At 43.7% G+C, this 24,756-nt stretch overlaps 2 protein-coding genes across 2 annotated transcripts in view; one reads left to right on the top strand and one right to left on the bottom strand.

Annotated features, from left to right (window-relative positions):
- Positions 1,747-24,673, top strand: ABHD12B (abhydrolase domain containing 12B). Its single transcript, XM_005685643.3, has 13 exons — positions 1,747-2,083; positions 7,134-7,261; positions 8,520-8,622; positions 10,317-10,436; positions 12,371-12,401; positions 15,818-15,863; positions 15,968-16,097; positions 16,520-16,557; positions 18,068-18,147; positions 22,008-22,090; positions 23,160-23,238; positions 23,838-23,956; positions 24,056-24,673. The coding sequence occupies exons 1-13, from the start codon at positions 2,022-2,024 to the stop codon at positions 24,081-24,083; spliced, it is 1,047 nt and encodes a 348-aa protein (XP_005685700.2). The 5' UTR covers positions 1,747-2,021; the 3' UTR covers positions 24,084-24,673.
- The window catches only part of PYGL (phosphorylase, glycogen, liver), a 52,683-nt gene continuing 38,617 nt past the window's right edge, over positions 10,691-24,756 (bottom strand). The window contains exon 21 of the mRNA XM_018054351.1: positions 10,691-12,261. Within this exon, the coding sequence (XP_017909840.1) occupies positions 12,258-12,261 (4 nt within the window). The 3' untranslated portion in view covers positions 10,691-12,257. The remainder of the gene's footprint in view (positions 12,262-24,756) is intronic.

The following is a 24,756-nucleotide window of genomic DNA, read 5'->3' as shown; positions in this document are numbered from 1 at the left end:
TCCTGCTTTGTGTCCCTGTAACACCAAATGTGGTGCCTGGCACCTAACCTGTACACAGGAAATAGGTGCTTAATGAATAAATGAATCACTTGCTTTTTATATTTTGCCAAATCATTGCAGAGACTCTGCTCTCTGACTTATAGGATGTGTCTTTTGAAAAGGGGCTATTAATGCTGGAGAAAGTTTTCTACCAGGACTTAAAAAAATTTTTTTTATCTTTTAATTGGAGGTAAATTGCTATACAGTGTTGTTTTGGTTTCTGTTGTACAAACAAGCAAATCAGCCATAATTTTACTATATATGCATATATATATGTATATATATCTCCTCCCTCTTGAGTCTTCCTCCCCTCCCCTCCATCCCACCTCTATAGGTCATCACAGAGTGTCAGGCTGTTTTCTCTTAAGGTTTTAATTTATACGGTCTTTAAAAGCAAAAAAGGGCCATAGTGATTTCTAACTTCAGAGATTTTGCTGAGCATTTCAAACATTTCCATAGACTTGGGGCTTACATCTTTGCTCAATCAGCACATAGGCCTCTGAGCTTTCAACCTGAACAAACAGATGGACATAGAATCTGGGACCAAAAATATCTGCTCTCTCTCCCTCCCTGTCTGCCCCCCATCTCTTATCCCTCCACCTCCACAAGGCATGCCCCAGGGATCCTCCGGAGCTCCCCAGAATAAGACCTAGGAGATTCCAGACCCACTGATGAATGACTCCAGGTATGGAATCTGATGCTGGCATAACCTTTCTCACCACGCAGGGTGTGACCCACCTGCAGCTGGCTCATCAATCAGGCTTAGAATCCTTTAGTTCTTCCTGATCTGAATCGGCTTCTATCTTGATGTGCAGCCAAAAGTTGACATTCCTAGAGCAATTCCAAGAAGCAGTGAAGAAAGCTCCTCCTCCTCTGACCACTTATCTGAAATTGCCCAGCCCTGCAAGGGCTTTTGGTGCTTTGCTCCAGTCTGGCCAGTTGCACTTTCTGTGGGTGAGCAGTCCCCCCTTGTGCCTTCTGCTCAACTGGCAAAGCCCCCAAAACTTAGACACACTAGAGACCACATTTTCCCTCTGAGAAGGCTGCACCTTGCCTCCCAGATGTAGTCTTGGTGCTGACATCAAATTGCTTTCTCGTCACACTTTGCCTGGTGGCTTCCCTGGAACAGCTTTAGCGGAGGACAGTTTCTGCTCCCAGGAGACAGTGCTCTATGCAAGCATAAGCGCATTCCCACCAAATCTTTCAAAGCCGCAACTTCTGACGCAAGAGGGGTGAGTTGGGGGGGTGTGTGTGTGTCAGCAGCTAGGTAAACAAAACACCAAGAAGGTGGTGAATTTGGACACATGGAGGAACTGTGTAGTTCATAACCCTACAGACAGATAAAGTAGTAGTCAATGGAAGTGAGCCAAAGACATTTTTACTATAGTAATGATGACAGGTGTGTGTGTGTGTGTGTGTGTGTGTGTGAGACAGAGAGAGAGAGAGAGAAAGAGAGAGAGAGAGAGAGAGAGAGAGAGAGAGAGAGAGAGAGAGAGAAGGAGGGAGAGAGAGGGAGGAGATGGGGGCTGGTAAGGGAAGATTCCGGAAAAGGGGGAAAACAAAAGGGAGAAAGAAAAAAAGGGGGTTAAAGTGGAGGAAAGTGTAGATTCTTCAGGAGGGTCTTCTAAAGCTGTAACTCTCAGACTTTTATTACTATCAGAGTAAGAAATGTATTTCAGTCCACCCAGGGCGCGCACACACAGAGACGTATAGGATAAAATAGAAATGAATTCGCGCGTGGCCTGCTGGAAGAGTAAAGCACTTGTTCCTATCACAAATCCCTACGTGTGGCCGAGGGTGCGGGAAGACAGCCCGGCTCGGCTGCGCCCCGCCCTGCGCTGAGTAGGACGCCCCGCAGCACCCGCCGCAGGGCCCCCGGGTAGTCGCCGCCCTCTCGGGGGAGGAGGGAAGCCGGGGCACGGCTCCCGGCTCCCGGTTACCTGCGAGAGCTCCTGTGGTGGCGGATCGGGACGCGACGCGGGATGGAGCCGGACGAGCGGGACTCCGTGGCCGCATGGTGGCACATGGTCGTGCGGAACCTGCGGTGAGTGTGCGCGGCGCCCTGTACGCCCCGCTGCCCGGGATGCGGCATGGAAGGTACCACCCGGCGCGGACCGCGGGGCTGCTGGCCCCGCGCTGACTCTTGGTGCTTCGGAGGCTCCCAGGGCTCTTGGACGGCTGTTTCCTCAGCCCCTACCAGGGCCAGTGAGACTCAACCCTATGATTTTTCAGGAACGTGTATCCCTTTGGTGCTTCTGAAATAGAGATTATAGAGATTCCAGAGAGCTGGTTCAGGTTTCTATAAATCTCTTAACCGCCTTGACACTTTACTAACAGCGGGATAACACCAGTGACAATAATAATCTGTGTTGTTGTCTTGGATGGCATTCTGTTAGATCAAGGGCCTATCTGTATAGATGGGAAGGGTTAGAAAACCACCTCCCTGAGTGTGAACTCTGCCGTGGAGTTAAGGAAGACCTCTCCACGATGCTAGAGACGCACAGTACATCGCAACCATGACTAGGTCAGCAGGTTTTAAATTTTCTTCCTTCCATGAATCCTTGGCTTGAGCAGTAATCTTAGACTACCTGAATCAACCAGCAAGCAATATGCTGCCAGTCTTGTTGCCCTGAATCCAGGTATTGGTTGGAACACCCAGACCCACGAGCCTGGGTATCTTGTTTTGTTTTGTTGGTGGGGGAAGGTATTGGCTGTTTTGTATACTTTTCTTCTTTGTCTTCCTTTGCTTTGTTTTGCCTAACTTTTGTTGACTACAAAATATCCAAGAATCACATCCAGGCACAGAAGACCTCAATTTGGAAAATCTGAGGGGCTAAGACAACCCTGATTCCCTGTCTTCTCTTCCTGCTGTGGCTGAGGGCAGGGGGCAGAGTGCAGCTCTCCCTGGCTGCGCAGTGCCGGCTGGAGCTCCCTTTTGTATTGGCTCTGAACACCAGGCCCAATGTCCTGACTGGCTACACTTCTCAAACTTCACAATCATGGGTCTTACATCCCTGAAGCAGCTGTTTTGGGAAAGCTGGCATTTACCACCTTTTACTTTTGAGTTCTTTACAGAATGCGTGACTGGTTAAATAACACTTATTTGACAGAGAATCAAAGCTGCTTTGTGATTTTAGAGAACAGCCCACTTTGTTGATAGAGGAGTGGAGATGGGGCGTTGGGGATCCTCTGTTACTTCTACACGTGTGCACGCTCAGTTGCTCATTCATGTCTGACTCTTTGGACCCTGTGGGCTTTAGTGTGCCAGGCTCCTCTGTCCATGTGATTTTCCAGGCAAGAATATTGGAGCAGTTGCCATTTCCTCCTCGAGGGGATCTTCCCAACCCAGGGATCAAACTCTTGTCTCTTGTTTTTCCTGCATTCTTTATCACTGTGCCACTTGGGAACTCCCTATTACTTCTAAATACTAATTACTAAAAATAAGTCTTGAATGTTTCCTGAAAGGATAAAATACTTGAGCATTTCTTTATCTGAGCGGAAAATTACTGATCTAATTTAGATCAGGCTGAGGTGCAGACTGAAATCCCGCATCTTAAGTCCTTTTTGTTTCATGGAGCCTGGTTAGATCAGTAAACATTCCTGGAGGGCTCCTTGGGTGCCTGGGATGGCCTGTAGCCGTGGATCTATTGTGATGTGTCATGAGATTCAAGGAGAACATTTAATCATGATAATTACAGTGATTATTTTTTAATGCCTTGGGAATGGATTTATTTATCTTACAAAAGTCTCATCAGATGTAGTTACTTCTTAACATGGATGGGCCCAGCAGAGTAAATCTCTTGCTGCTGATTTTCTTTGAATTAGAAAAATGGAAACCATGCTCAGGAAAGAAGTTGGGGGAATCCAAAGAGCTATTTCCCCTTTTATTTTTCCCTATTTCACTTCAAGCCTTTACATTTCTAGACGGTACTTAGAAAATCCCTACGAGAAGGCTGACAAACTTTTCCATCCTCCCCAGTATATTGGTCATCTACTCCCTATCAGATATTTGCCTAGGCTCTGGGCACACCACCATAAATAAAACAGGCAGAACCCCTGCTCTTGGGTAGCTCACATTCCTACTCAAAAGAGAAGGAAGCCCTTCCCTGTCCCCCAAAGCTACCAATATGCCTTGCCTCCTAGAAATACACTCTTTTCTGTTCTCAACCTGTCATTCTATGGATATTTATGACACTCAGCCCAGGGCTGCCCTGATGGTTCAATGGTAAAGAATCTGCCTGGAATGCAGGAGGCACAGTTTCAATCCTTGGGTTGGGAAGATCCCCTGAAGAAGGAAATGGCAACCCACTCAAGTATTCTTGCTTGGGAAATCCCATGGACAGAGGAGCCTGGTGGGCTACAGTCCATGTGGTTGCAAAAGAGTCAGACATGACTGAACGCCTAAACATCAAACAGCAACAGCCCTGTGCTAGGCAGAGTGGAAAGTAAAATCAGCATTAGCTGGGACGTGGTTCTTATCACTGGGGATACAGGGCTAACAGTGAGAAAAAAATCAGCAAAGAATTAAGGGTCAGACTCTGGCCCTGACTATAATTAGTGGGAGGGGTGAAAAGAGAGGGTAAGTCACCATGGTAAGATCTGTCTAGAGAAGATTTGAAAAAGAAAGGACGCTTGAGTGGATGTGAAGGAAAGAGGTGGTCTGGTTGGGAGGAAAGGAGGGGGGAGAAAGAGGAAACTTGGTGTTTGGTGATCAGTATGTGTTGGTGGGATGAATGGGCACAGGATGCCCGTGCAGCATGTCTTAACATTTGGAACTGTTGTCTTGCCAACTGTGGTCAGAGTTGGGCTTCCCAAAGCTGGTACTTCTGAGCATTAAGCAAGAATGATTGGCCCTGTAGCAGCTCAGGTTCCAGTGCCAGTAAGAATCATCCAGTTAGGTTCTGTGGCCCCTGTGGGATGCTGTGCAGTTACAGCCACAGCTGATCAAAGGGTAGGCAAAAGAACACCAAAGCATCAAGGTGGCTGTTTGATGTGCTGGCCGTGAGCGAGGATTGGACTGAAACCACATCCTCTGCTCAAATAAGGTCTATTAGCCGCTGGTGACTTTTGATCCCCTATTGATCTAGGGGAAGTCAAACTGACAGCCCCCTAGTTAAAAGGAGCTGGTGTGCATTATTGATGCTCGGAGGGATCTGGTCACTGTGTTCTCTTCCCGCAGTGCTTCTCAGAGAAGTGCCTTGAGCTATTTGAGAGAAGGGTCCTGTATGAATTATTCTTTAAAAACAGAAGCATATTTCCCTCTATTGCCTCTGCTTCCCAAGCACCCTGCTACCTTCAAAAGGCAACTTAGTGGGAGACTAACACGCAGGGTAGCGGGAGTTCAGAGAGTCAGGAGAAAGAAAACCGGATCCAGCCAACTGGAAGGAAGCATAAGAATTCAGTTCTGCCTGTCTGTCTGCGCTTGATCTGTGGCTCAAAGTGGCTTCTTTGGGTTTTAGTTTCTTATCTCTAAAATTGGAACAACAGTGTCCTCTCCTTCCAGCCACCTTCACAGAGGCTATTTTAAAGTATGAAACAATCATTTTCATTTCTTTTTTTGCTGATTTTATGGGTATGCAGTTGCCCACGGCTGATGTATTTGAAGAGCTGTCCGTCACCCTTAGCCTGCTTATCTTTTCTGCTCCCCACAGAATTGCTGGAAATTCATTAGAGATTCATTATCTTCTGCCTCCATGCCACTTCCAAATATGTATAAGTGCCCTGGTTTTTAAGTTATTACGCTAGAGGGAGGGTTTTTTAGAGGTCTTTCTTTGATGCTTTTGGTATCTTCTGAGAATATGGAACAGGATGGAAGAAGGGAGTGGGAGGAAGGAGGGACCCTGAGAGAGGCAAGGATGCAGAAGAGACAAGGATCCTGATATAATTTTCTGTAAGAACTGGACTTGGCCAGAGCCCAGCCTCATTCTTGGGGCTCATTTTTGCTTCAAGGATGACGAGGAGAACTCACCAGGACTGTGACAGCTGGAGATCATCATGGAACTCTGGATTCACGTGGCTCTGCCATTCACTGGCTGTGTGACCTTGGGAAGGGTACTTAACTTTTCAGCCTCTTCATTTGCAAAGTACAGGTATTAACCTGTACATGTAACGTCTTCTAAGATGCCTCTAGTCTAGCAGAGAAACCAGGACATGGAAACAGTGCATCACACATGCTTTCCAGCCCCCACAACCTCATAATTTGATTACATCGATGGTCTTCCCATTGACCTTTCACAGTAGGAAAAGGGATTCATTGAAGGAATGATGTGAACAAAAATTGGGAGTGGAAGGTGGTGACACTGGCTTCCTGTATCCCTCATTTCTGAAAGGTTCGGGAGATGCTCAGCTCTCATGGGAGATGTGACTAGAGACAGAGGTGGCATGAGTGAGCCCTCATGGAAAGATCGTAAGTTGTCTGCTGGAGGCTCCCAGTTTGGATGGTTCATGCCACTGGGACAGTAGAATAAACAAGATGTGTGTGGCTCACCCTGTACCACCCACTCTGTGTCCCATCACCTGCCCAGGGCCTGCCCTGAACCCCACCCTGCTCTTCACGATCCCACTCACCTCAGAAGTGGGTTTTTTTCTCGCATTGGCTCATCTTTTTCCAAGACTCAGCCAGAAGGAGGGGGAATCTGACGATTATTCTTTCACTGCTTTATGCTAATACTAATAATAGCTAGCACATACGGCACTGAATTGTGATTAAAAACTGCAGCAGCTGTTAAACAGTCTGAACCTTGTTTCCTGCTAACTTTGGGGTCCAGCCTTGGCTTCCTGTGGGGTACACTGAGAAAGCAAGTCTGACTTGGGTGCATCCGTGTCCCCGCCTCTCCTATCCCGTCATATCAGGGCTTTCTGAGCAGCTGATCGGGGGCTTGATTGTCCTTTCCTCTCCTGGTTCTCCCATAGTGCCTGGTCTGGATCTGCCCTAATTACATACAGTTCTGTAAAGGATTTTGCATCAATGCCAGCTTGCCTGTAATTCCCAGTGTCAGTCTGTGGAATTTGATTTGGATGTTAGAAGGAGAAACAAACCAAGACAAAACTTGGACTGATTTTGAATACCTTATTTGTTTCACAATATCTTACAGATCTTTCCCACCCTCCTGTTCCACACTCGGAAGGAAAATTGCCACTCTATGTGACAGCTTTACAAGTAAATCATTAAAAGAACACATTTGCCCTCCTCTGATGCACATGCTAATTTTTGTAAACTTTTGTAAGTATGTACCTTTTGTGAATCTGCCTTCATATTTTTTTCCCCAATTAAAGAACTCACTGCCCTTACAGTAATGACATAGTGAGAAAGATATGTCAGCATCTTTGTGGCTAGACTTAAATTGTCTGGAACCTAATTATATTGCCTTTGGGGTCTAGGATGAATCCTGGTGAAGTGTTGGGAAAGGTAGAAAACCATGGCCTTGTGGGCGGGATTTCAATCCTGGAGCTCAGTCCTCAAATTAGCTGTTAATCTGGATACGTTAGTGCTTTCTGTATTCTGTGCCTTTTCCTCTTTTTGCTTGTATCCCTAGAGAGAGACAGGTTGATGTGAGAGATCTGTTTTCCTGTGTTTCTACTGAAGGCTGTGTTAGTGTGGCCCATGGTTCTTCTGGTCACAGGTGGTGCTGTCACCTGCCTGTGTCTAAGTGTTACGTTGACCTTGGACATTTCAGGGTTTATGGCTAGTGACTATGTTTCACTTGGTGCAAAAGGAACGCGTGACTTAAGTAGCAGAACACTCATTACTGGGACTTCCCTGGTGGACTAATGGGTAAGACTCCATGCTCCCAATGCAGGGGGCCCAGGTTCGATCCCTGATCAGGGAACTAGATCCCGCGTGCCACACCTAAGAGTTCAAATGCTGTAACTACAGATCCCGTAGGCTGCAAGGAAGACTGAAGATCCTGAGAGCCACAGCTAAGACCCGGCGCAGCCAAAGAAAAAACATCCAACCAAATAAAACAAACCTCTCTGCCCCAAAACTCATGACCCCATGGACTGTAGCCCACCAGGCTCTTCTATCCATGGGATTCTCCAGGCAAGGATACTGGAGTGGGTTGCCATTTCCTTCTCCAGGGGAACTTCCCGACCCAGGGATCGAACCCAGGTCTCCTGCGTTGCGGGCAGGTGCTTTACCCTCTGAGCCACCAGGGAAGCCCCATTACCTTCTTCTGTACCCTCCTATTTTTTAGATGAATGGTCTCCTTTGCTTTTCACTTGAAGCAGGGATAAAGTGGAATAAACTCTATTAGGGGCTACCACACTGGTGCTATTTTTAAGTCTAGCTTTAGAGTATTTGTGGGGGTCAATGCTTCTGCGGGCTAGTCCTAGTTTATAAAATAAAATACTTTGGTTGGAATTGAGTGAAGTGCTTGTAACTTAGAAACATGTCAAACATGAGGCTAACTATTTTTTGGATTGTGATTAAAAGACATGGACTTTGATTCTGGGAGTTGGTAATGAATTCTACTTTCTAGTCAAAGCACCATTTCTTGTGGATTTAAAGAAGCCAGAGTTGAAGATTCCTCACACGGTGAACTTCTACATCAAAGTCGAGCCTGGGGTAATTCTGGGAATCTGGTGAGTGCGCTGATTGGACACTGGGGTGCTTAGCGGGCGGGGCTTTCATGTCACAGGGCACAGGTGGGCAGCGCTGTGTTACTTGCCTGTGGAGAGGTCAGTGTTCCTTGGAGGAAGCTGTTCTACACACCTTCCCTTTGTATTGACATTTGACCTGCTTGAATTTGCTTTTTGAGAATCTTACTTTTCAGGTGCCTTGGGTCGTTCTCTTCCTTGCCTTATTCCTTGTGTGATTATCTGATTAATGTGTGTCTTTTTTACCAGACAATAACTTCATAGGTGGGGACTTTGTTAGTGGGTTTTCATTGCTCAGCATGGTGCTTGGCAAAGGCACTCCATAAATATTTGTCCAACAAGGTCATGCGCATCCTACTGTCTGTCTTCTGTGCTAATCTCAACATTTTCTTCTGTTTGGTCCTACCTGCTTGTTCTTGGCTGCCAGTTTTCCAGTACCTTCTTGGATATCTCACCTCCCTGAGTTTGAACATGTGACCGTGGAATATTTAGGAACCAATATGGGTTCACATAACTTTTTTCTAATCTGTAGGGTGCAGTTCCACTGATAGTGCTGGAATTTGAAAATATTTTTATTCTTTGCTCTTGCCCCACCTGCCCTTGGCTGAGTGAGTCAGCTGTCCTCAGGACCACTTATCTAGCTGGCAGTGATGCCTGTCTTTTTCGTACGGAGGCCTTGGGGGTTTGATGTCAGACTTTTTGCCTCTAAGTGATTGGAGGATTGAAGATTCGTCATCATGTGGCCAGTTCTCCAAGTCCCTCGGTGACGTGTCATATGGTAGTATTTCTGTTGTCAGAGTTCATTGATTTAACAAGGCGGGAGGGGGCGGGAACTAGAGCTCACTCAGGTGTTTAAAATCACAAGGTCACTCAGTTTCTTGAGAAGAATAGCTTAATTTCATATTTAAGTTCTTTTCTCCTACCCAAACTGGTTTCCCTTTAACTTTTTTCCAGCTTGTTTCTTCAGCCAAAATAGCAGCTGGCAAATACCTACTATCTTTTACTGGTTTCCACTCAAAAGATTGCATTTCAATAAGCCACACCTAAGAATTGCAGTTTTGGAAGCATAATTGGTGTAGGAATCAGAAGAACTAAACCGTAAATGGTCCAAAGGGGTTATCCCTGGGTATGGGGGAGGTGGGCTAGGGCAGTAATAATTTTCATTATAAGATGTTCATGGTATTATATTTTAATTGGTACCATGTGCATATATTGGCTGTGTGCGTGCTAGGTTGCTTCAGTCGTGTTTAACTCTTGGTGACCCTATGGACTGTAGCCCACCAGGCTCCTCTGTCCATGGGATTCTCCAGACAAGAATACTGGAGTGGGTTGCCATGCCCCCCTGCAGGGGATCTTCCTGACCCAGGCATCAAACCTGTATCTCCTATATCTCCTGCAGTGGCAGGTGGGTTCTTTACCAGTAGGGCTGCCTGGGAAGCCCATGCGTATATGACTCAGATAAATTTTTGTATATAAATAGATTAAATATTTACATATAAAACTATAACTTATTATATATTCTGATAATTACTATGGGCTTTCCCAGGTGGTTTTGTATATAATATGTTTTATATACATAAAGATGTATCTGATTGACATCAGGAGGTTTTAGACTGTTGGCGAGGATAGAGAATTCTTCTCTGTGTCCATGTTGGCTAAAACCTTGCCTTACTTTTCAGGCACACGGTTCCCAGCTGCCGGGGGGAGGATGCTAAGGGGAAGGGCCGGAGCTGGTATGAAGCAGCCCTCTGTGATGGCAACCCAATTGTTGTTTATCTTCATGGCAGTGCACAACACAGGTTAGTGCCTTTGCTTGAATTGTTTTTTCCCCTCAAACAGAGCAAAAGACCATTTCATTCCTGTTGGGGAATGAAAGGCAGAGCTGTTTTTAACTCTGTAAGCATCCTTCCACACATTTGTTTCCATTTGTTGGAGTTCAAGGGTGTTCTGGCAATATAGGCTTCTCTTAAAAAAAAAAAAAAACTATATATTCCACATGTAGAATAATGTGGATCCTTAACTGGAAGGGAGACAAACTTCAAAGTGTGGATACTGATTTCAAAGAAGGCAGTGTTGCTTTATTCTGTAAGAGTGTTGGGAATGATGAACTGAAGCCATGGATGACTTGATAGGAAACATACATGAGGTATGGAGGATAAGGAGAGTTTCCACACAAAGGGTCTTCTCACAGAACCACATGGAGATTCCTTCATATAGCAGTGAATTCTAAAAATCAAATGTATGATCTCCAGGAGAGATCCCCTAGAATTCTGATCCCAGGCTCTGGGGGCCACCTGACTAATTCTAGCCTGGAATACTGATGCCTCAGCCCACTGCTATCGTCCCAACCTTGCTTTGTAACAAAGAGTGCCTCCTGGAAGCCTGACTCTGCTTTGATGCACTGCCAGCCCCTCTGTGGGCCTGGGTCATTACAGTGGGTGATGAATATTGGCTCTGACTCGGCTCTCAGCGTGGGGGAGGGGCGACGCGCCTCAGAGACCCACAGACCTTGCCCAGTCTCTGGGCGGGGGACACTTCAAACTCAGTGACAAGCTGTGGCCTCTGCCCCTCAGCTCCCTCGCCTCTGTCTCTTTTACTCACTGTCTTTTGTGTCAGACAATGGCTTTCTCAAGCCTTGCCTTTGCTCAAGGTGCCTTCTTGAGGTATATGCCTTAGAATCACATTTTACTGAGATTTCTTGTGAAATCAACGTTTTTCAACATTGTTTAACATTATTCCAATTGTGCAAACTTGGGTACGGTGCTACATTGCACTCTTCTTTAATGTGTCCTCTGGGTCACACTATCACATCTGCCCTCTGAGTGAATCGGCTCTTGCTCCCAGTTTTCCTAGATTTTCTGGCTTGGGGCTGGCTACCTTCCTCTGTCCTGAAGTCTCAGCTTGTTTCCAGCAGTACTGAGCTGGAAGGAGGCCAAATGACAGGTCACAGGGAACCTAGATGAAAAGAGTGGTTCTAGACTTAGGATCCATAGAAGCCTCAGAGGGTCCGTGAACTCCCAACCTCGAACTGTACATGAAATTTGAAGAGTGGATACATTTTTCAGGGCAGTGGGTCCATAGCTTTAATTATAGGTTCCAAGGGTTTCATGACTCACTACTGTTTAAGAAATGTGGCTCTAAAAATTCAAATGGTTTTTAAAGACTCCTCTGTCTTTTGAGTCATCTTTTTCTCCCTTTTGTTGTGGTTCATAAAGAGCAGACTATGGTTATTTGGAAGAAAGTGTTTCTTGACCCTCCAGGGTTGTGAGTTTCCTCACTTCATCATGTCCTTCATGGCAGAGCAGACAGGATGTAGGGAGATCTCACTTTAGTGAACTTGACTGTGTCATCCCTTTTCCTGAAAAGCCACTTTCTGGGACTCACGTTCCTTTGGCTTCTAGAAGTATTCTGAGAAATAGGTTTTGCTGTGCAGCAGTGCAAGAAGATGGATCGTCAGCAGTTCATCAGATGCTTATGTGGTGAAGCGCTAGTGGTCTGGGCAGGCGGTGCTCACTGTGGGGAAGGCGGGGAGTGGGGAGCCGTGGGGAGTTCACCCTGATGCAGGCACGGGGGCTCCAACACCAGGAAGTAGTGCCCTCTCCCCTGGTTATTTATTTGTCTTACCTGAAAAAGAAAGCGGTGAGGTCAGACGCCAGCACCATGATAGTGATTTTTGTTGAATGTGCCATCATAATTCCTAACTCTTGCTTTTTCTTTTAAACCTTCTCTACAGGGCAGCTTCTCATAGACTGGAGCTAGTGAAGGTACGTCTGAAGGGGCCTCAAGGCACCAGTTTTACATCTCCACTTATTCTCTTCTGGGCTACAGCCCTAAGATCTTCCTAGCCTACAGCCTGGTTATTTCCTGAGAGCTCCCTGGTGTGGGGGCCAGGGGGCGGGTGGTGGTGTCTGGGACCTAAAGTCCCTTGAATGCACTTCTTTTCCTAAACTGACCTTGGGGGATTGAGACAGATGTGAATGTCTCTGAGTCTCAAACACTTTCACGGATTTGTTCCTTTCATCACCAGATGGAGTTGAAGACACATTTCTTTGCTTTTTCTGAGGGCTGGGTTGAGAAAATATATTAAGTGCAGAAGCCACCCCTTCTACCGGGAGCAACCTTTCTGTGGTATGGGGTAAAGACAGAATGTCTGCTCTTACATCATTCAGGCCCTTCTTCGGCCCCACAAAAAGTTCAGCAGAGGGAAGGTGGCCAGCTGCAACTTGGTGTCCTCACCAGCTGCTACAGGCTCTGGTTTATTGGGGTGGCCCCTGCACTTCCCAGCATGAGGACGATGGCAGCCTCCTCCCCTCACCATGTCTGACTCAGAGCTGGCTGGTGAGCTACTGTTTAGCCCTCCCACACTCCCGTGAGGTGGTTAGGAATCCCTCCCTCAGGTGATCTGGCTGCTTGTCTTGTTATTGATCCCCAGACCTGATCTCTCCTCCCACAAGCCAGCTCCCACCCCAGAGTCCTTTCCTGATTTAACAGCATGAATGGGGTCCAGAATCCTGTCGGGCTCAGCACTGTAGCACCATCTTCATCCCCCTTCCCCTCTTCAGACAGGGCCATCCTCTCCTGTCTACTCCCCTCTCCATCACCCCGTGTGGTGGGCTGGATTACCACTTTGCCTGGGGTGATGATGCCTATTAATTTTTAGTTTTGCTTTCTACTCTGAACCCCTCTTTGTCCTTTCCAAGTGGGAGGGTGTGATGCTGATGACTGTGAGAATATATATATTTTTTTCCCCTTCTACTCTTGGCAAAACTCAATTGTATGTCTCCTATGTCGTAGGTGTAGAGGTGAAGAGAAGCCAGATCCTCCTGGTGGTGGGTGGGATGTGTAGGGATGCTATGATAAGACTTCTTCCTCTGGGTAGATTCTGGATTCCACACACCATAGTCATCATTTTCCAGCCTGACCAAACTTCCTTAGCTCTTCATTGTCTCCTTTGGATAGGCAATTTTCTGTTAACAATTAAGTCCTTATTAAATTGTCCTTCTTCTCTCTCCCCCTTTCTCATTCATTCATTCATTCATCACTTCAATCATACGGCAAGTAAATGTTTTCATTTATGTGCTGTTCCCACCTAGTTTTTAATCTCTATGAAGTTTTTATGTTACTGATTGTTTCTCTATATAATTTTATGTCATGCTCTTTTATTATTTTAAGAATGTTCTTCGATGTTTTTCCATAGTTTTCAGTTACCCACTTAAATGGTGCTCATTCTCCATTATTTATAGACAATTATTTATTTACTTAAATATTCTACTCCTCTTTGATACAATTTTTTTTTTCTAAATTCTTTTAGAATTGTATTGCTACAGAAAACTTTAAGCAGGTAGTTTATGCTTCTTTTGGAATTTTTTTCCTAGAGATAAATTCTTGGGAGTAGGATCTGTTGTTTAAGTTGATTGTCAAGTGGTTCTTCAACTTAAGGAACCACAAACAACACATGGGTGTTCCAGTTTCCCTGGATGCTGAACTGCCCTGTGTCTTGGATAACTTGTTTGGAAAGAATGTAGTTTAAATGTTAGAAAGTTTCATTTAGTTCTTCATTATTAGTTCAGTTGTATTTAAAGTTCAGTGTCTCACATCTAAAGGTTCCCTTGGTGGCTCATACAGTAAAGAATCTGCCTGCAGTGGAGGAGACCTGAGTCGATCCCTGGCTCGGGAAGATCCCCTGGAGAAGAAAATGGCAACCCACTCTAGTATTCTTGCCTGGAGAATTCCATGGACAGAGGAGCTTGGTGGGCTACAGTCGATGGCATTGCAAAGAGTCGGATGCAACTAACAGTTTCACTTTTCTCTTTTTCCTCCCACATCTATGCCTGGTACGGAAAGCACAGTGTTTGAACCCAGGCAGGCCCAAGTGTGATCTTGGGTCTGTTGCTGTGGTTCAAGTTCTGGCCATTTGGATGTGTGTGAACAAGTTACTTAAGTTCTCCAAGGCTCAGTTTCTTTATCTGTAAAATACAGATAATACCTACCTTGTAAGACTGTTGTGAAAACTAAATAAAATTTTAGAAGTGCCTGCATAGTAAAGTTTTGTCCCCCTTTATCTCCCTTCTCGTCATCTGTCATTTGTATTTTTTCATTAAAAATTATGTTTTTATATTCTTTTCTCATTTATCTATTCAGGGCTTGAAAGTGGTTTCATGTAATCCAGTGATTTATTTTTGATCAATATTAACTCTTTATCTGTTCATACTTAATATGAATATCTTCCCATTATTGACTGCTTCTACTACAACTCTATGTAGCATTCTTTCCTTCAGGAAGTTCCTACAAAAGATATTCACTATGTGGCTCAAACAGTAAAGAACCTGACTGTAATGCAGGAGACCTGGGTTCAATCCCTGGGTCAGAAGATCCCTTTGAGAAGGAAATGGCAACCACTCCAGTATTCTTGGCTGGAGAATTCCATGGACAGAGGAACCTGGCAGGCTAGAGTCCATGGGGTCACAAAGAGTTGGAGATGTCTGAGTGACTTAACACTTTCAAGGTGCTTTAAATTTATTAAATTATATTTTTGGCTTCGTTGCATCTTCCTTGCTGTGTGTGTGGGCTTTCTCTAGTTGCAACAAGCAGGGGCGCTACTCTTCATTGCAGTGCACCAGCTTCTCATATTTGTGGCTTCTTTTGTTGCAGAGTGCGAGCTCCTAGTTGCGTGGGTTTCAGCAGTTGTGGTGCACGGGCTTAGTTGCTCTGTGGCATGTGAAATCTTCCTGGACCAGGAATTGAACTAGTGTCCCCTGCCTTGGCAGGCAGACCCTTAACCACTGGGCTACTGGGGAAGTCCCCCAGGTACTTTAATACATCATCTCATGCAATCTTCCAACCATCTCATGCAATACTTCCGCCTGAAAGTATTGTTTTTCACTTCTCAGAATAGATTACACAAATGTTAATCTATGTAATCTATGTTACCAGCTTGACCAAGGTCAGATAGCTGGTAAGTGACAGAGCTAGGGTGTGACCCAGGCTGTGTGATTCTGCTCTGCTGTTCTTTCCTGTTGAGTCTGATCTTAAGTTTGATGTCAAACACCAGATTTCAGAAATGGATCTTTTCTCTACCTGTTAACCATTACCACCAGGATTATGGAAATGTTGAGGAGGTGAGGCCACCTTTTTGTTTGCATCTCCTAATTAAAGTGATAACAGCTCCTTTGTCATCCAGGTGCTGAGTAATGGTGGCTTTCATGTCTTGTCTGTTGACTACAGAGGTATGTGTTAAGAACAGTGTACAAAAAGTTTTCAATAAGCAGGGGACTTTTGATGGCCTCATTTTGGAGGTAGTGATATTATGTTTGCCCTTCCTCGTGGGCAGGGTTTGGGGACTCGACGGGTACACCCACGGAGGATGGACTGACTGCAGATGCAGTTTGTGTCTACGAGTGGACCAAGGCGAGAAGTGGTACCACCCCTGTGTGTCTCTGGGGCCACTCTCTGGGGACAGGGTAAGTGGGGTCTGAAGATGGGTCTTTAGGTGGATCCTTGGGGCGTTAGTGTCATATCATAGGCAGCAGTGAGCAGCAGGAGGACCCCTGAGCTGGGAGACAGTTTCTCTCAGGTTCCACAAGTGGCAAGTCTCCTTACACTCAGCTTGCTTGTTTGTAATTCAAGGGAACGTGTCATGGCTATCTATGGCTATCTGTCACACTGACGCCCATTCCAGAACTCTCCTTGAGAGTTTTAAATGAAAGGATTCTTGTTTAGGGTCAGTGGACTCCCTTGAAATCCTGTGCAAGATTTTGTGTTTATGCACATTTGAGGGTCAAGAGCTTTCATCAGATGCTCATATTGGAGGTTGCATTTTATACTGCTTACTTGACTGTTAAGTCACTGCTTCACATGTGTACTAATTTTCATTTCTTTACAGAGTTGCAACAAATGCTGCGAAAGTTCTAGAAGAGAAGGGTATGATAAAATGCTTACATGACATACTTTCTTGGCTTGAGATGGGAAAATAAAAACAGTGAAGAGACTATTGTGTACAATCTTAACACAGAGATACCTACAAGCACCCCAACTTTAGGCAGTTCTGGATACTGTAATGAATTTTCTTTTTTAGTATTTAAAACAATAGCTGGTTTTCAGAGGCATGAAATTAAAAGTAAATACTAAGGAAAGAGGTAAAAATTACCTTTAAAGAGCCATCATGTGAAGTGATAAATAAGTATTGTTATGGAGTAATCTGCTACAGGAGGGGAAAATTATACTTTATGCAATAGTAGGCAAGAGTTGCTTTCTGCAGCCCTCCTTATGTAATATTTATGTCATTGTTTCTCAAAGTGTTCTGAGAACTGCCTTTATCAGAATCTGCTGGGGGTGTTTGTTATAAACACAAGTATCTTGGATCCTGGCTGTCTTCATGAACTAGATACTCTATGAATAGGACCAGGTGATTTGATTCTGATATGCATTGAAAGCTTATAATCACTTGCATTATATCTGAAACTTTACTTGGCAGTACAGGTCAGGGTGAGTTACATAAACATTTTAAAGCATGTCACCTGCTATACACAATCTTAATTACTTATGGAAATAAAGCAAACATCATTTCATTGTTCCTTTAAGCTCTATGGCTTCTTTAGTGTTGACAATGCTGAATTACCTGAACTAAATTCCCACATAAATGAATACTTCACTTCCTGGATAATGTGATTATCTTAGAACATTTTAAATCCATTAAGTGCCCAGCTTATGAACTTTTGCTACCATGTATTTTAATTTTCTCTATATCAATACTCCATAAAACATTATTATTCTTATGTTATAAAGTCAATATTTAGATTTACCTCCCTCTTTTTGCTCTTTATTATTTCTAACATGTCTATGCTTCCATCTGGGATTTTTCTTCCACCTGTCTGTTGGTGAGGAATTCTTTCCGTTTTGGCCTGAAAATGTTTCTATTTGCTCTTCACTTTTAGAGGGCATTCTTACTGGGCATAGAGTTCTAGAGTGGCAGTAAAATAAATATTTCACTATTTTACCATTTGTTATTTTCAATAAGTTATTTTAAAGTCCATGTATGGTAACTTCAGCATTTGATCTTTTGTTCTCAGACAGTGTTGGCCAATACAACCTAGTCAGCTTCTGCAGAACACTCTCCCTTCCTATAATACTTTGCTTTCTTAAATTATCCAAGTCATGAAAATCTGCTTGTTTTAAAAGGCAGTGATTTTCTTTATCATGTGCACAGAAATGTTAAAAATGCACATTCTCACATTTCCCACCCTCAAGATCCTGACTTCTCACTGAAGTCTGGTGCGGGGTCACTACTTTGCATTCACAAATTTAACAATTTATTATGATTCACAAATGGTTTTGATGCAGGCAGTTCATGTACAAGACGAGGATCCGTTATTTAGGAAAGACGGTATTTAAATATGATAGGGGAGTTCTTTCTTTTTCATTATTTTTCAAGGATTTCCAGCTGATGCAATTATCCTGGAAGCTCCATTTACCAACATATGGGTTGCAAGTATCAATTATCCCTTGTTAAAGGTGAGTCTCATACATCTTTACAAGATGTCAAAGTGCAGGCTGTTTCTTAACCATTTTTCCTTTCTTAATTAGTCTTATATATTTCTGCTATTCTAACTTGTGATAGGTTAGTAGCCAGTTATTATTGAAGGAGGGCACATGGCTTTTGTATTTTTAGTTCTTCTATTTCCTTCTAATAGATTGAGTGGCTTGTGTATGTGCTGTGCTGAGGTGCTTCAGTCGCGTCCGACTCTGAGACCTTACAGACTACAGGCCGCCAGGCTCCTCTGTCCGTGGGTTTCTCCAGGCCCTGCTCCAGGGGATTTTCCCAACCTTGGACTTGAATCCGCATCTCTTATGTCTCCTGCATTGGTGGGCAGGTTCTTTACCACTACCACCACCTGGGAAGCCCTTGAGTGGCTTATTAAGAGCCAAAGCTTTTTTTCACTGGCCCCCCCTCCCTCAATTAACTAAATTACACCTCTTCTCTTTTATAATTTTTTCATAGATAGATTTGACTTAGGTTCACTTATTTACTGTCCCTTTTCAAAGTGAAAACAAACCTTTCATATGTCATTTTTAGCCCTATGAATGTCAACCACGTATCTTTCATTATTTTATGATAAGAAAGTCTCTAAAGAGTTCAAGAAGCTGCCAAATGGTTTTACATGGCATCCCAGGCAGAGAAGACAATCTTTCCAAGAAGATAAATTAGAAAAGATTGACTGACAAGATGTGTTTTTTTTAATCTGTTGTATCTGTACCATTAGCTAATTTCATAATTTCATTCCATGTCTCATGCTCAATTGCTTACAGTTACACCTCTATATAAATGTTAGTAAATGAGAGAGGGAGAAAAAGGTGAGATTCTTAGAGGAGCCCAAATTTGCAAATTGTTGATTACTGTTGGAAGGCATCTTAAGGGTACTTAAATCCAACGGTCTACCCTTGGAATTTTTAATACAGTAAATCATCATAGAAGTGTCTGGAGTTTGCTTAACTATTTCAGCTTATTACATCCTGGGGCAGCTAGTTCACAGAACCACATAATCTTAAAAGGCCTGTACACCCTAAACTCAACTCATTACAGGAATCCCCTCTACAATCCAAAATACTGAATGCTGAGTAATTTAAGATTCAATAAATCATTAATTGGTTCCAGACAATTAAATATTAATTTAAAGATAGTTAATTGACATCTGTTACTATTACTCTGAATAATTACTAATAAATTCACTAGCTTGTAGACATGTTACAGTTTAGAAATAAGTTTACAATTTACTTTTTTTGAAACTTTGTTAATTCTGAAATTGAACATGATAGAGACATCTATGATTTAATAGTTATAAACCGAACCTCCATGTAACCACCATTCAAGTCAAGAAATCAGCACCACTGGCACTCTGGAAGTCTCCTGTAATGTTACTTCTCAATGCAGTGAGCCTCACCTCAGGTGTAATCCTTAGTCTGAAGTTTATGGTAATTATATTCTGCTCTCTCACTGTGTTTTCTATTTGTGTCATCTCATCTGTGTTCTTTTGCCTCTACTTTCTGGCTTTCTTCTGACTTGGCAGTTGTTTCAAGGAGCAAAGTGGTGTTGAGTGTGAGGCTCACCTCTCTGGGCATCTGTTCTCTCTGGGGTCTGGACCACTCGAGACCTCACTGCCTTGGTAGATCTCTGAAACCTTCACAGAAAGGTTTTAATATATTTTCTTTAAGAACCATTGCTCTGGTGTCAGACTTTCTGGTTTTTTTCCCCAGGGCGTCACTTAACAGCTATGTAACCTTGGGCTAATTGCTTTTAATGCTTCATTAAATCTATTCAAGATTATTTTGATAAATAAATTCACATATGAAAAGCATGTGTAAGAGTGCTGACACAGAATAACCACTCAGTGGCCATTAGCTGTTTTTATTAGCAGTGGAGTGCCGTTGATAAGGCGCTGTTGACTAAGAAAGTGTAGGTGGTATGAGACATGGATACAGTAAAAGGCATAGGTCCTAACCCTTAAGAAGTTTTCTGCAGTTGGGGAGATAGGGATATAAAGTAATGACATGGATTTCCATGTATCACTTTGGAATCAATTAGTTGGAATAGGAAGGCAGCATGGCATAGTGGAAAAAGACTCTGGGCTTCATAAAGCTAGACAGGTTTGGGTTTGGGTTCAAATTTTGTTTCTGCCACTAACCAATTATGACTTTGGTAAACTACTTCCCTTCGTTGTATTTTTCCTATTTTTATAATGAGGTTGATACTGCATAGGGATTTGGTGTATTTGTATTTTTGAATTAAGTACAATAATCATGCAAAATATGGGCACTTAACAAACACCTGTTCCTTTTTCCCACCCAGGTACAAGTAGACTAAGCTAGGTGTTGGGGGAGGGCCCAGACAATAATTTCAGGGGCAGGAGAATTCAGCGAAGAGAAGGGTCTTGTGCACAGGTGTGATCATTGAAGACTTACAAAGAGATAGGATCTAAGCTCATTTTTTAGTGAGGTGAGGGAGAGGGAGAGCAGTTAGGAAACACAGACAGGAGGGGCAAAGGAGAGCCAAGGCATGTGGCCAGAGTGGGGCGATTCTGTCTTAAAAGATACCCGAGAGGCACGGAGGACCTCTATGTAAGAGCTTTTGCATTCGTCTTCCTTTTAAATCCTCACAGCACCTGAGTCCGGCACCATTGCCTCCACGGAGAGCTGAGGGAGCTGGAGGCTCAGTGGCTTGCCCCATTGCCACTCGCCCTGTAAAGAGGAAACAGGACTCAGCCCTACCTTTTCTAACTCCTGGCAGACAGATTTTGGGATGAAAGACTGTGGCCGGATGTGGATGGCCTTGCAGCCAAGAGGAGCTGTTTGTTTTTCTAAATAGATAGAGTTCCACTCCCTACAATCTGTAACAGCAGATTTAAAGAATATTTATCTGGTGCAATTCCAGAACCGAGAGGACGCAGGGAGACCAACTAGGAGCCCCTGGAGGGGAGTTGGACCTGTAAGTCCCGAGGGGCACCCCTGGCTGGAGAGGAGTGCGGGATCACAAGAGTGGATGGACTGAGGCCCACTTTCTCCTCCTTCCTCTGGAACCTGAGATGAACTGCTAAAGGGCTTCTCTTATTGAGCTCTCATCAGAGGAGTCCTGATTCGGGGGTAGAAGAACCAAAGACAAAGGAAAGAGAAGACAAGAAATCTTGCCCTTAGCACTGATAAGGGCAAAGGAAGGGAGGGAAGGAGAAGCAGTGTTAGAATCTCCAGACCACACCTGAATGTGGGTTCTGTGCTTTGTGACCTTGCCAGAAACACAGGCCGGGCAGACCCTGGGGAACCACGCAGGTTCCCGCAAGCAGCAGGCCCACATCCAAACTGTGAAGCAGAAGTTTGTCTTTACTGGCCTCAACCTGCATATTCTGTACCCACTGCCCTACCAAGTGTGAAAATGTGAAAGTATTAGTTTCTCAGTTGTGTCTGAATCTTTGTGATGCCATGGACTGTAGCCTGCCAGGCTCCTCTGTCCATGGGATTCTCCAGGCAAGAATACTGGAGTGAGGTTGCCCATTTCCTTCTCCAGGGGATCTTCCCAACCCAAGGATTGAACCTGAGTCTCCCGCTTTGGCAGGCAGATTCTTTACCACTGTGCCACCTGGGAAGCCCCATGCACTGTCTACTTTATCATGTGTGATTTCTTTTTTCTTCCTTCTTGTATTTTCCAAAGTATGGAAGTGAAAGTAACATGCATTGTTTTTAAAATCATGAAAGTTATGTTTTCCAAAAAAGTTTAGTATATTTAGAAAGTCACTACACTATACTACTACAGTTCATAGTGAGAACCTCTAACAAATGACATAGCTTTAGGCCATATTTTAATTTTTTTCCTTTTTGAAAAATAGATTTACCGGAAACTTCCAGGATTTTTAAGGTCAATTATGGATGCCCTGAGGAAAGACAAACTAGTCTTTCCCAATGATGAAAAGTAAGTTAATCGTGTAAAGATGTCCTTTATTAGATTCGGGGGGGTAATTATCATGTGACTTACTGAACAGGTAGATGAGAATTCTTAGATGGGCAGTAGGATTTGGGGTAAAGTGTCTACAAATTTTTAGTATTTGTATTATGTTTATGTCTAATTTAATAACTTTACCAATTCAGTACTTTTCTCTGAAGTTATGAAGGGATTGGTAGCTTATGGTGTTTTAGGACCTTTTAAAGGTCCTGTAGGGTCTAACCTAGCATTCCTTGGAGGAATCTCTGACTTCTAGGCCTTATTCCCCACGTAACCAAAATCCATACACCATCCAGCCGACTACCCAACAGCAAGTCCGGTGACTAGAATGTGCCAAGCTAGCTTCTCACAGTTGGAGAATCTAGGGTGCTTGCAAACAGGTAGTCGTTATCAGTAGGCTTTCCTATTTCAACACACTTGAGGAATCTGACATCCGAGGAGTAGCAGTGAGTCACTGTGGCAGGATTGGCTGGTATCAGGATTTGGGAGGGGCCAAGGAAGGGCTTTTGCCATTCTTCATGTCATGGCCTTTTTGACTTACCAAATAGGAAGTTGACCAGGAAGCTAGTTGGACCTGTTAACATCTCATGTCCATCCTGTACATTTATGGGGAAATGTAAATAAATTGCTACAAAGAGTTCTCTTTGGTCTTGTGGTAGTTCTTATTATTTTTTGGTTTTGTTATTATTTTTTTAATTTTAATTAAAACATTCCACATATTATGAAATATGGTAGAATAAGAAAAAAGTGAAGTTCTTTTAATTCTGTACAAATTCATTTTTTTTTGTTATTTTCAAAAATCACATAAGAATAAATTAAATACCTAATTAAATTATATGAGTAAATAGAAGAATCTTGGCTGGGAGGAAAATGTCATTATATGAAGCTTATTATATATAAAGTTGTTATTCCTGGTGAGGGACAGAAAGAGTGTCTTTTATTTTGGGTGAACCTCATGTTTTGCTAAAGCCTGAACTTAGAAGAGGAGGAATCTCAATGTATTTCTTGAACTGAATACTTTTCTTCCACTTGTTCCTAGTGTCAAATTCCTGTCTTCTCCCCTTCTCATCATACATGGTGAGGATGACAAAACGGTACCTTTGGAATTTGGAAAAAAGGTATACCAAGCTCAGTGGCTGACGGAAACATACTAATGTCGCCATTTTCTCAGCCAGCCAAAATTTGATTAGTGCCGAAAGAAGGGTCTCTGACATTATAAAGGATTCCGTGCACCCTGAGTTGCTTGCTGCCTGGTGTATACAATAAGTATCAGTGTGCGATGCTGTTCAGCTCAAAGGAGTGTTTGTGGGGGATCCTGCTTCCTCATCTGGGGTCTGGATCAGCAAATGTAGAGAAGATCCCAGAATGCTCTGGGAACTTCCAGGCAGTCTTCCCTGCAGTGGCTCTAAAAATAGGGATGCTGTTCCTTTTTTTTAAAACACATAGTGGGGGTCCACTGAAGCCCCTTGTCCCCCTGCAGGGAGGTGCTGGCAGGGGGACGATTAGGTCTTGTCACTGTTGTGTGTGCTGTGCGGCTTTCCTTCCTTGGTCGTAGAGGCAGCCACTCAGAGATATGCAGGGTGCCACGTCACCAATTAAATGGAACTAACTCCCTAAGACAGTTGTTTCTGTACCCTTTCAGGAAAATTAGCCTAGGAAAACAAAACGAGAGCTTCAAGGATCAGCCTTTGAGTCCTTGTCTTTGTGCCCCTTGCAGCTCTACGAAATTGCCCACAATGCATATAGGAACAAAGAGAGGGTGAAGATGGTGATCTTTCCTCCTGGCTTCCGACACAACTCCCTTTGTAAAAGCTCTGCACTGTTACAGACCGTGAGGTAAGAGTTGTTTTGCTAAATGCAGTGAGGGCTGCTCTGGCTTACTTAGACCATGTGGTGGGAAAGGCATGTAAGATCATCGAGGTCTTTTTCCTGCAGAGATTTCCTGAGCCAGCAGTGGGCGTGAAGTCTGAGAACAGCAGAGAGTGAAGACTTGGTCTGGACACTAGCTGTGATGTGAACTTTTTATGTAAAACTGTATTGGGCTGCTTGAGTGAGCTGAACCTGCTGACATTTTTACAAGTCACCTGCCATTTTAGTAAGGGAAAGAAAGCATGGATGTTGGGCATTATGGAATGTTCTCGTTTATCTTATCATAGCCTGTTTTGGGGAACATGCAGAAACATCACCGTGGAGAATGAGAATTTGGTAAAAATTTGATTCCATCTAAAAATGTACAGTTAACCACATTCTGAGGATATTTGTGGATACGGTGGTCTTTGATCTGGACCTAGACAGCAATATAAGAAAGATGCTCCAATAGTTAAACAATTTGTATTTCAGCTTAGTTAATTTAAAAGGCATTAAAAAGCTCCCAGCTGTTTTCTAGCCTTCTGAATAGCACTGGGGAAAGTCCTAGTCTGCTCCCCAATCTGCTACAAAATAGAGAGATATGGCACTCATATAGCCTTTGGAAAGTGACACTTTATTAGCCCTAGTAGAGTCATACACTTTCCCTTCCAATTCCCAGAGATACTTAACTAGATTATTATTTAACAAAATGAAACAAAATCAAAGAATGTTGTAAAAATGTTCAAGTCCAGTAAGAAGCTATTTTTTTCTCAGAACGTTTTACGACT

Source organism: Capra hircus, chromosome 10 (genome assembly GCF_001704415.2).
Source record: "Capra hircus breed San Clemente chromosome 10, ASM170441v1, whole genome shotgun sequence".
In the NCBI taxonomy this organism is placed as follows: Eukaryota; Metazoa; Chordata; class Mammalia; order Artiodactyla; family Bovidae; genus Capra; species Capra hircus.
Note: the sequence above shows the minus strand (reverse complement) of the source record. Positions and strands in the feature narration are given on the sequence as shown.

What these genes read in the sequence shown, in the direction of transcription:
- ABHD12B (XM_005685643.3), top strand. Translation starts at nt 2,022, where the DNA reads ATGGAGCCGGACGAGCGGGACTCCGTGGCCGCATGGTGGCACATGGTC. An exon ending in GGCCACTCTCTGGGGACAGG is followed by an intron (nt 16,098 to 16,519) that starts GTAAGTGGGGTC and finishes ATTTCTTTACAG; the next exon opens with AGTTGCAACAAATGCTGCGA. An exon ending in GAAAGTTCTAGAAGAGAAGG is followed by an intron (nt 16,558 to 18,067) that starts GTATGATAAAAT and finishes TTATTTTTCAAG; the next exon opens with GATTTCCAGCTGATGCAATT.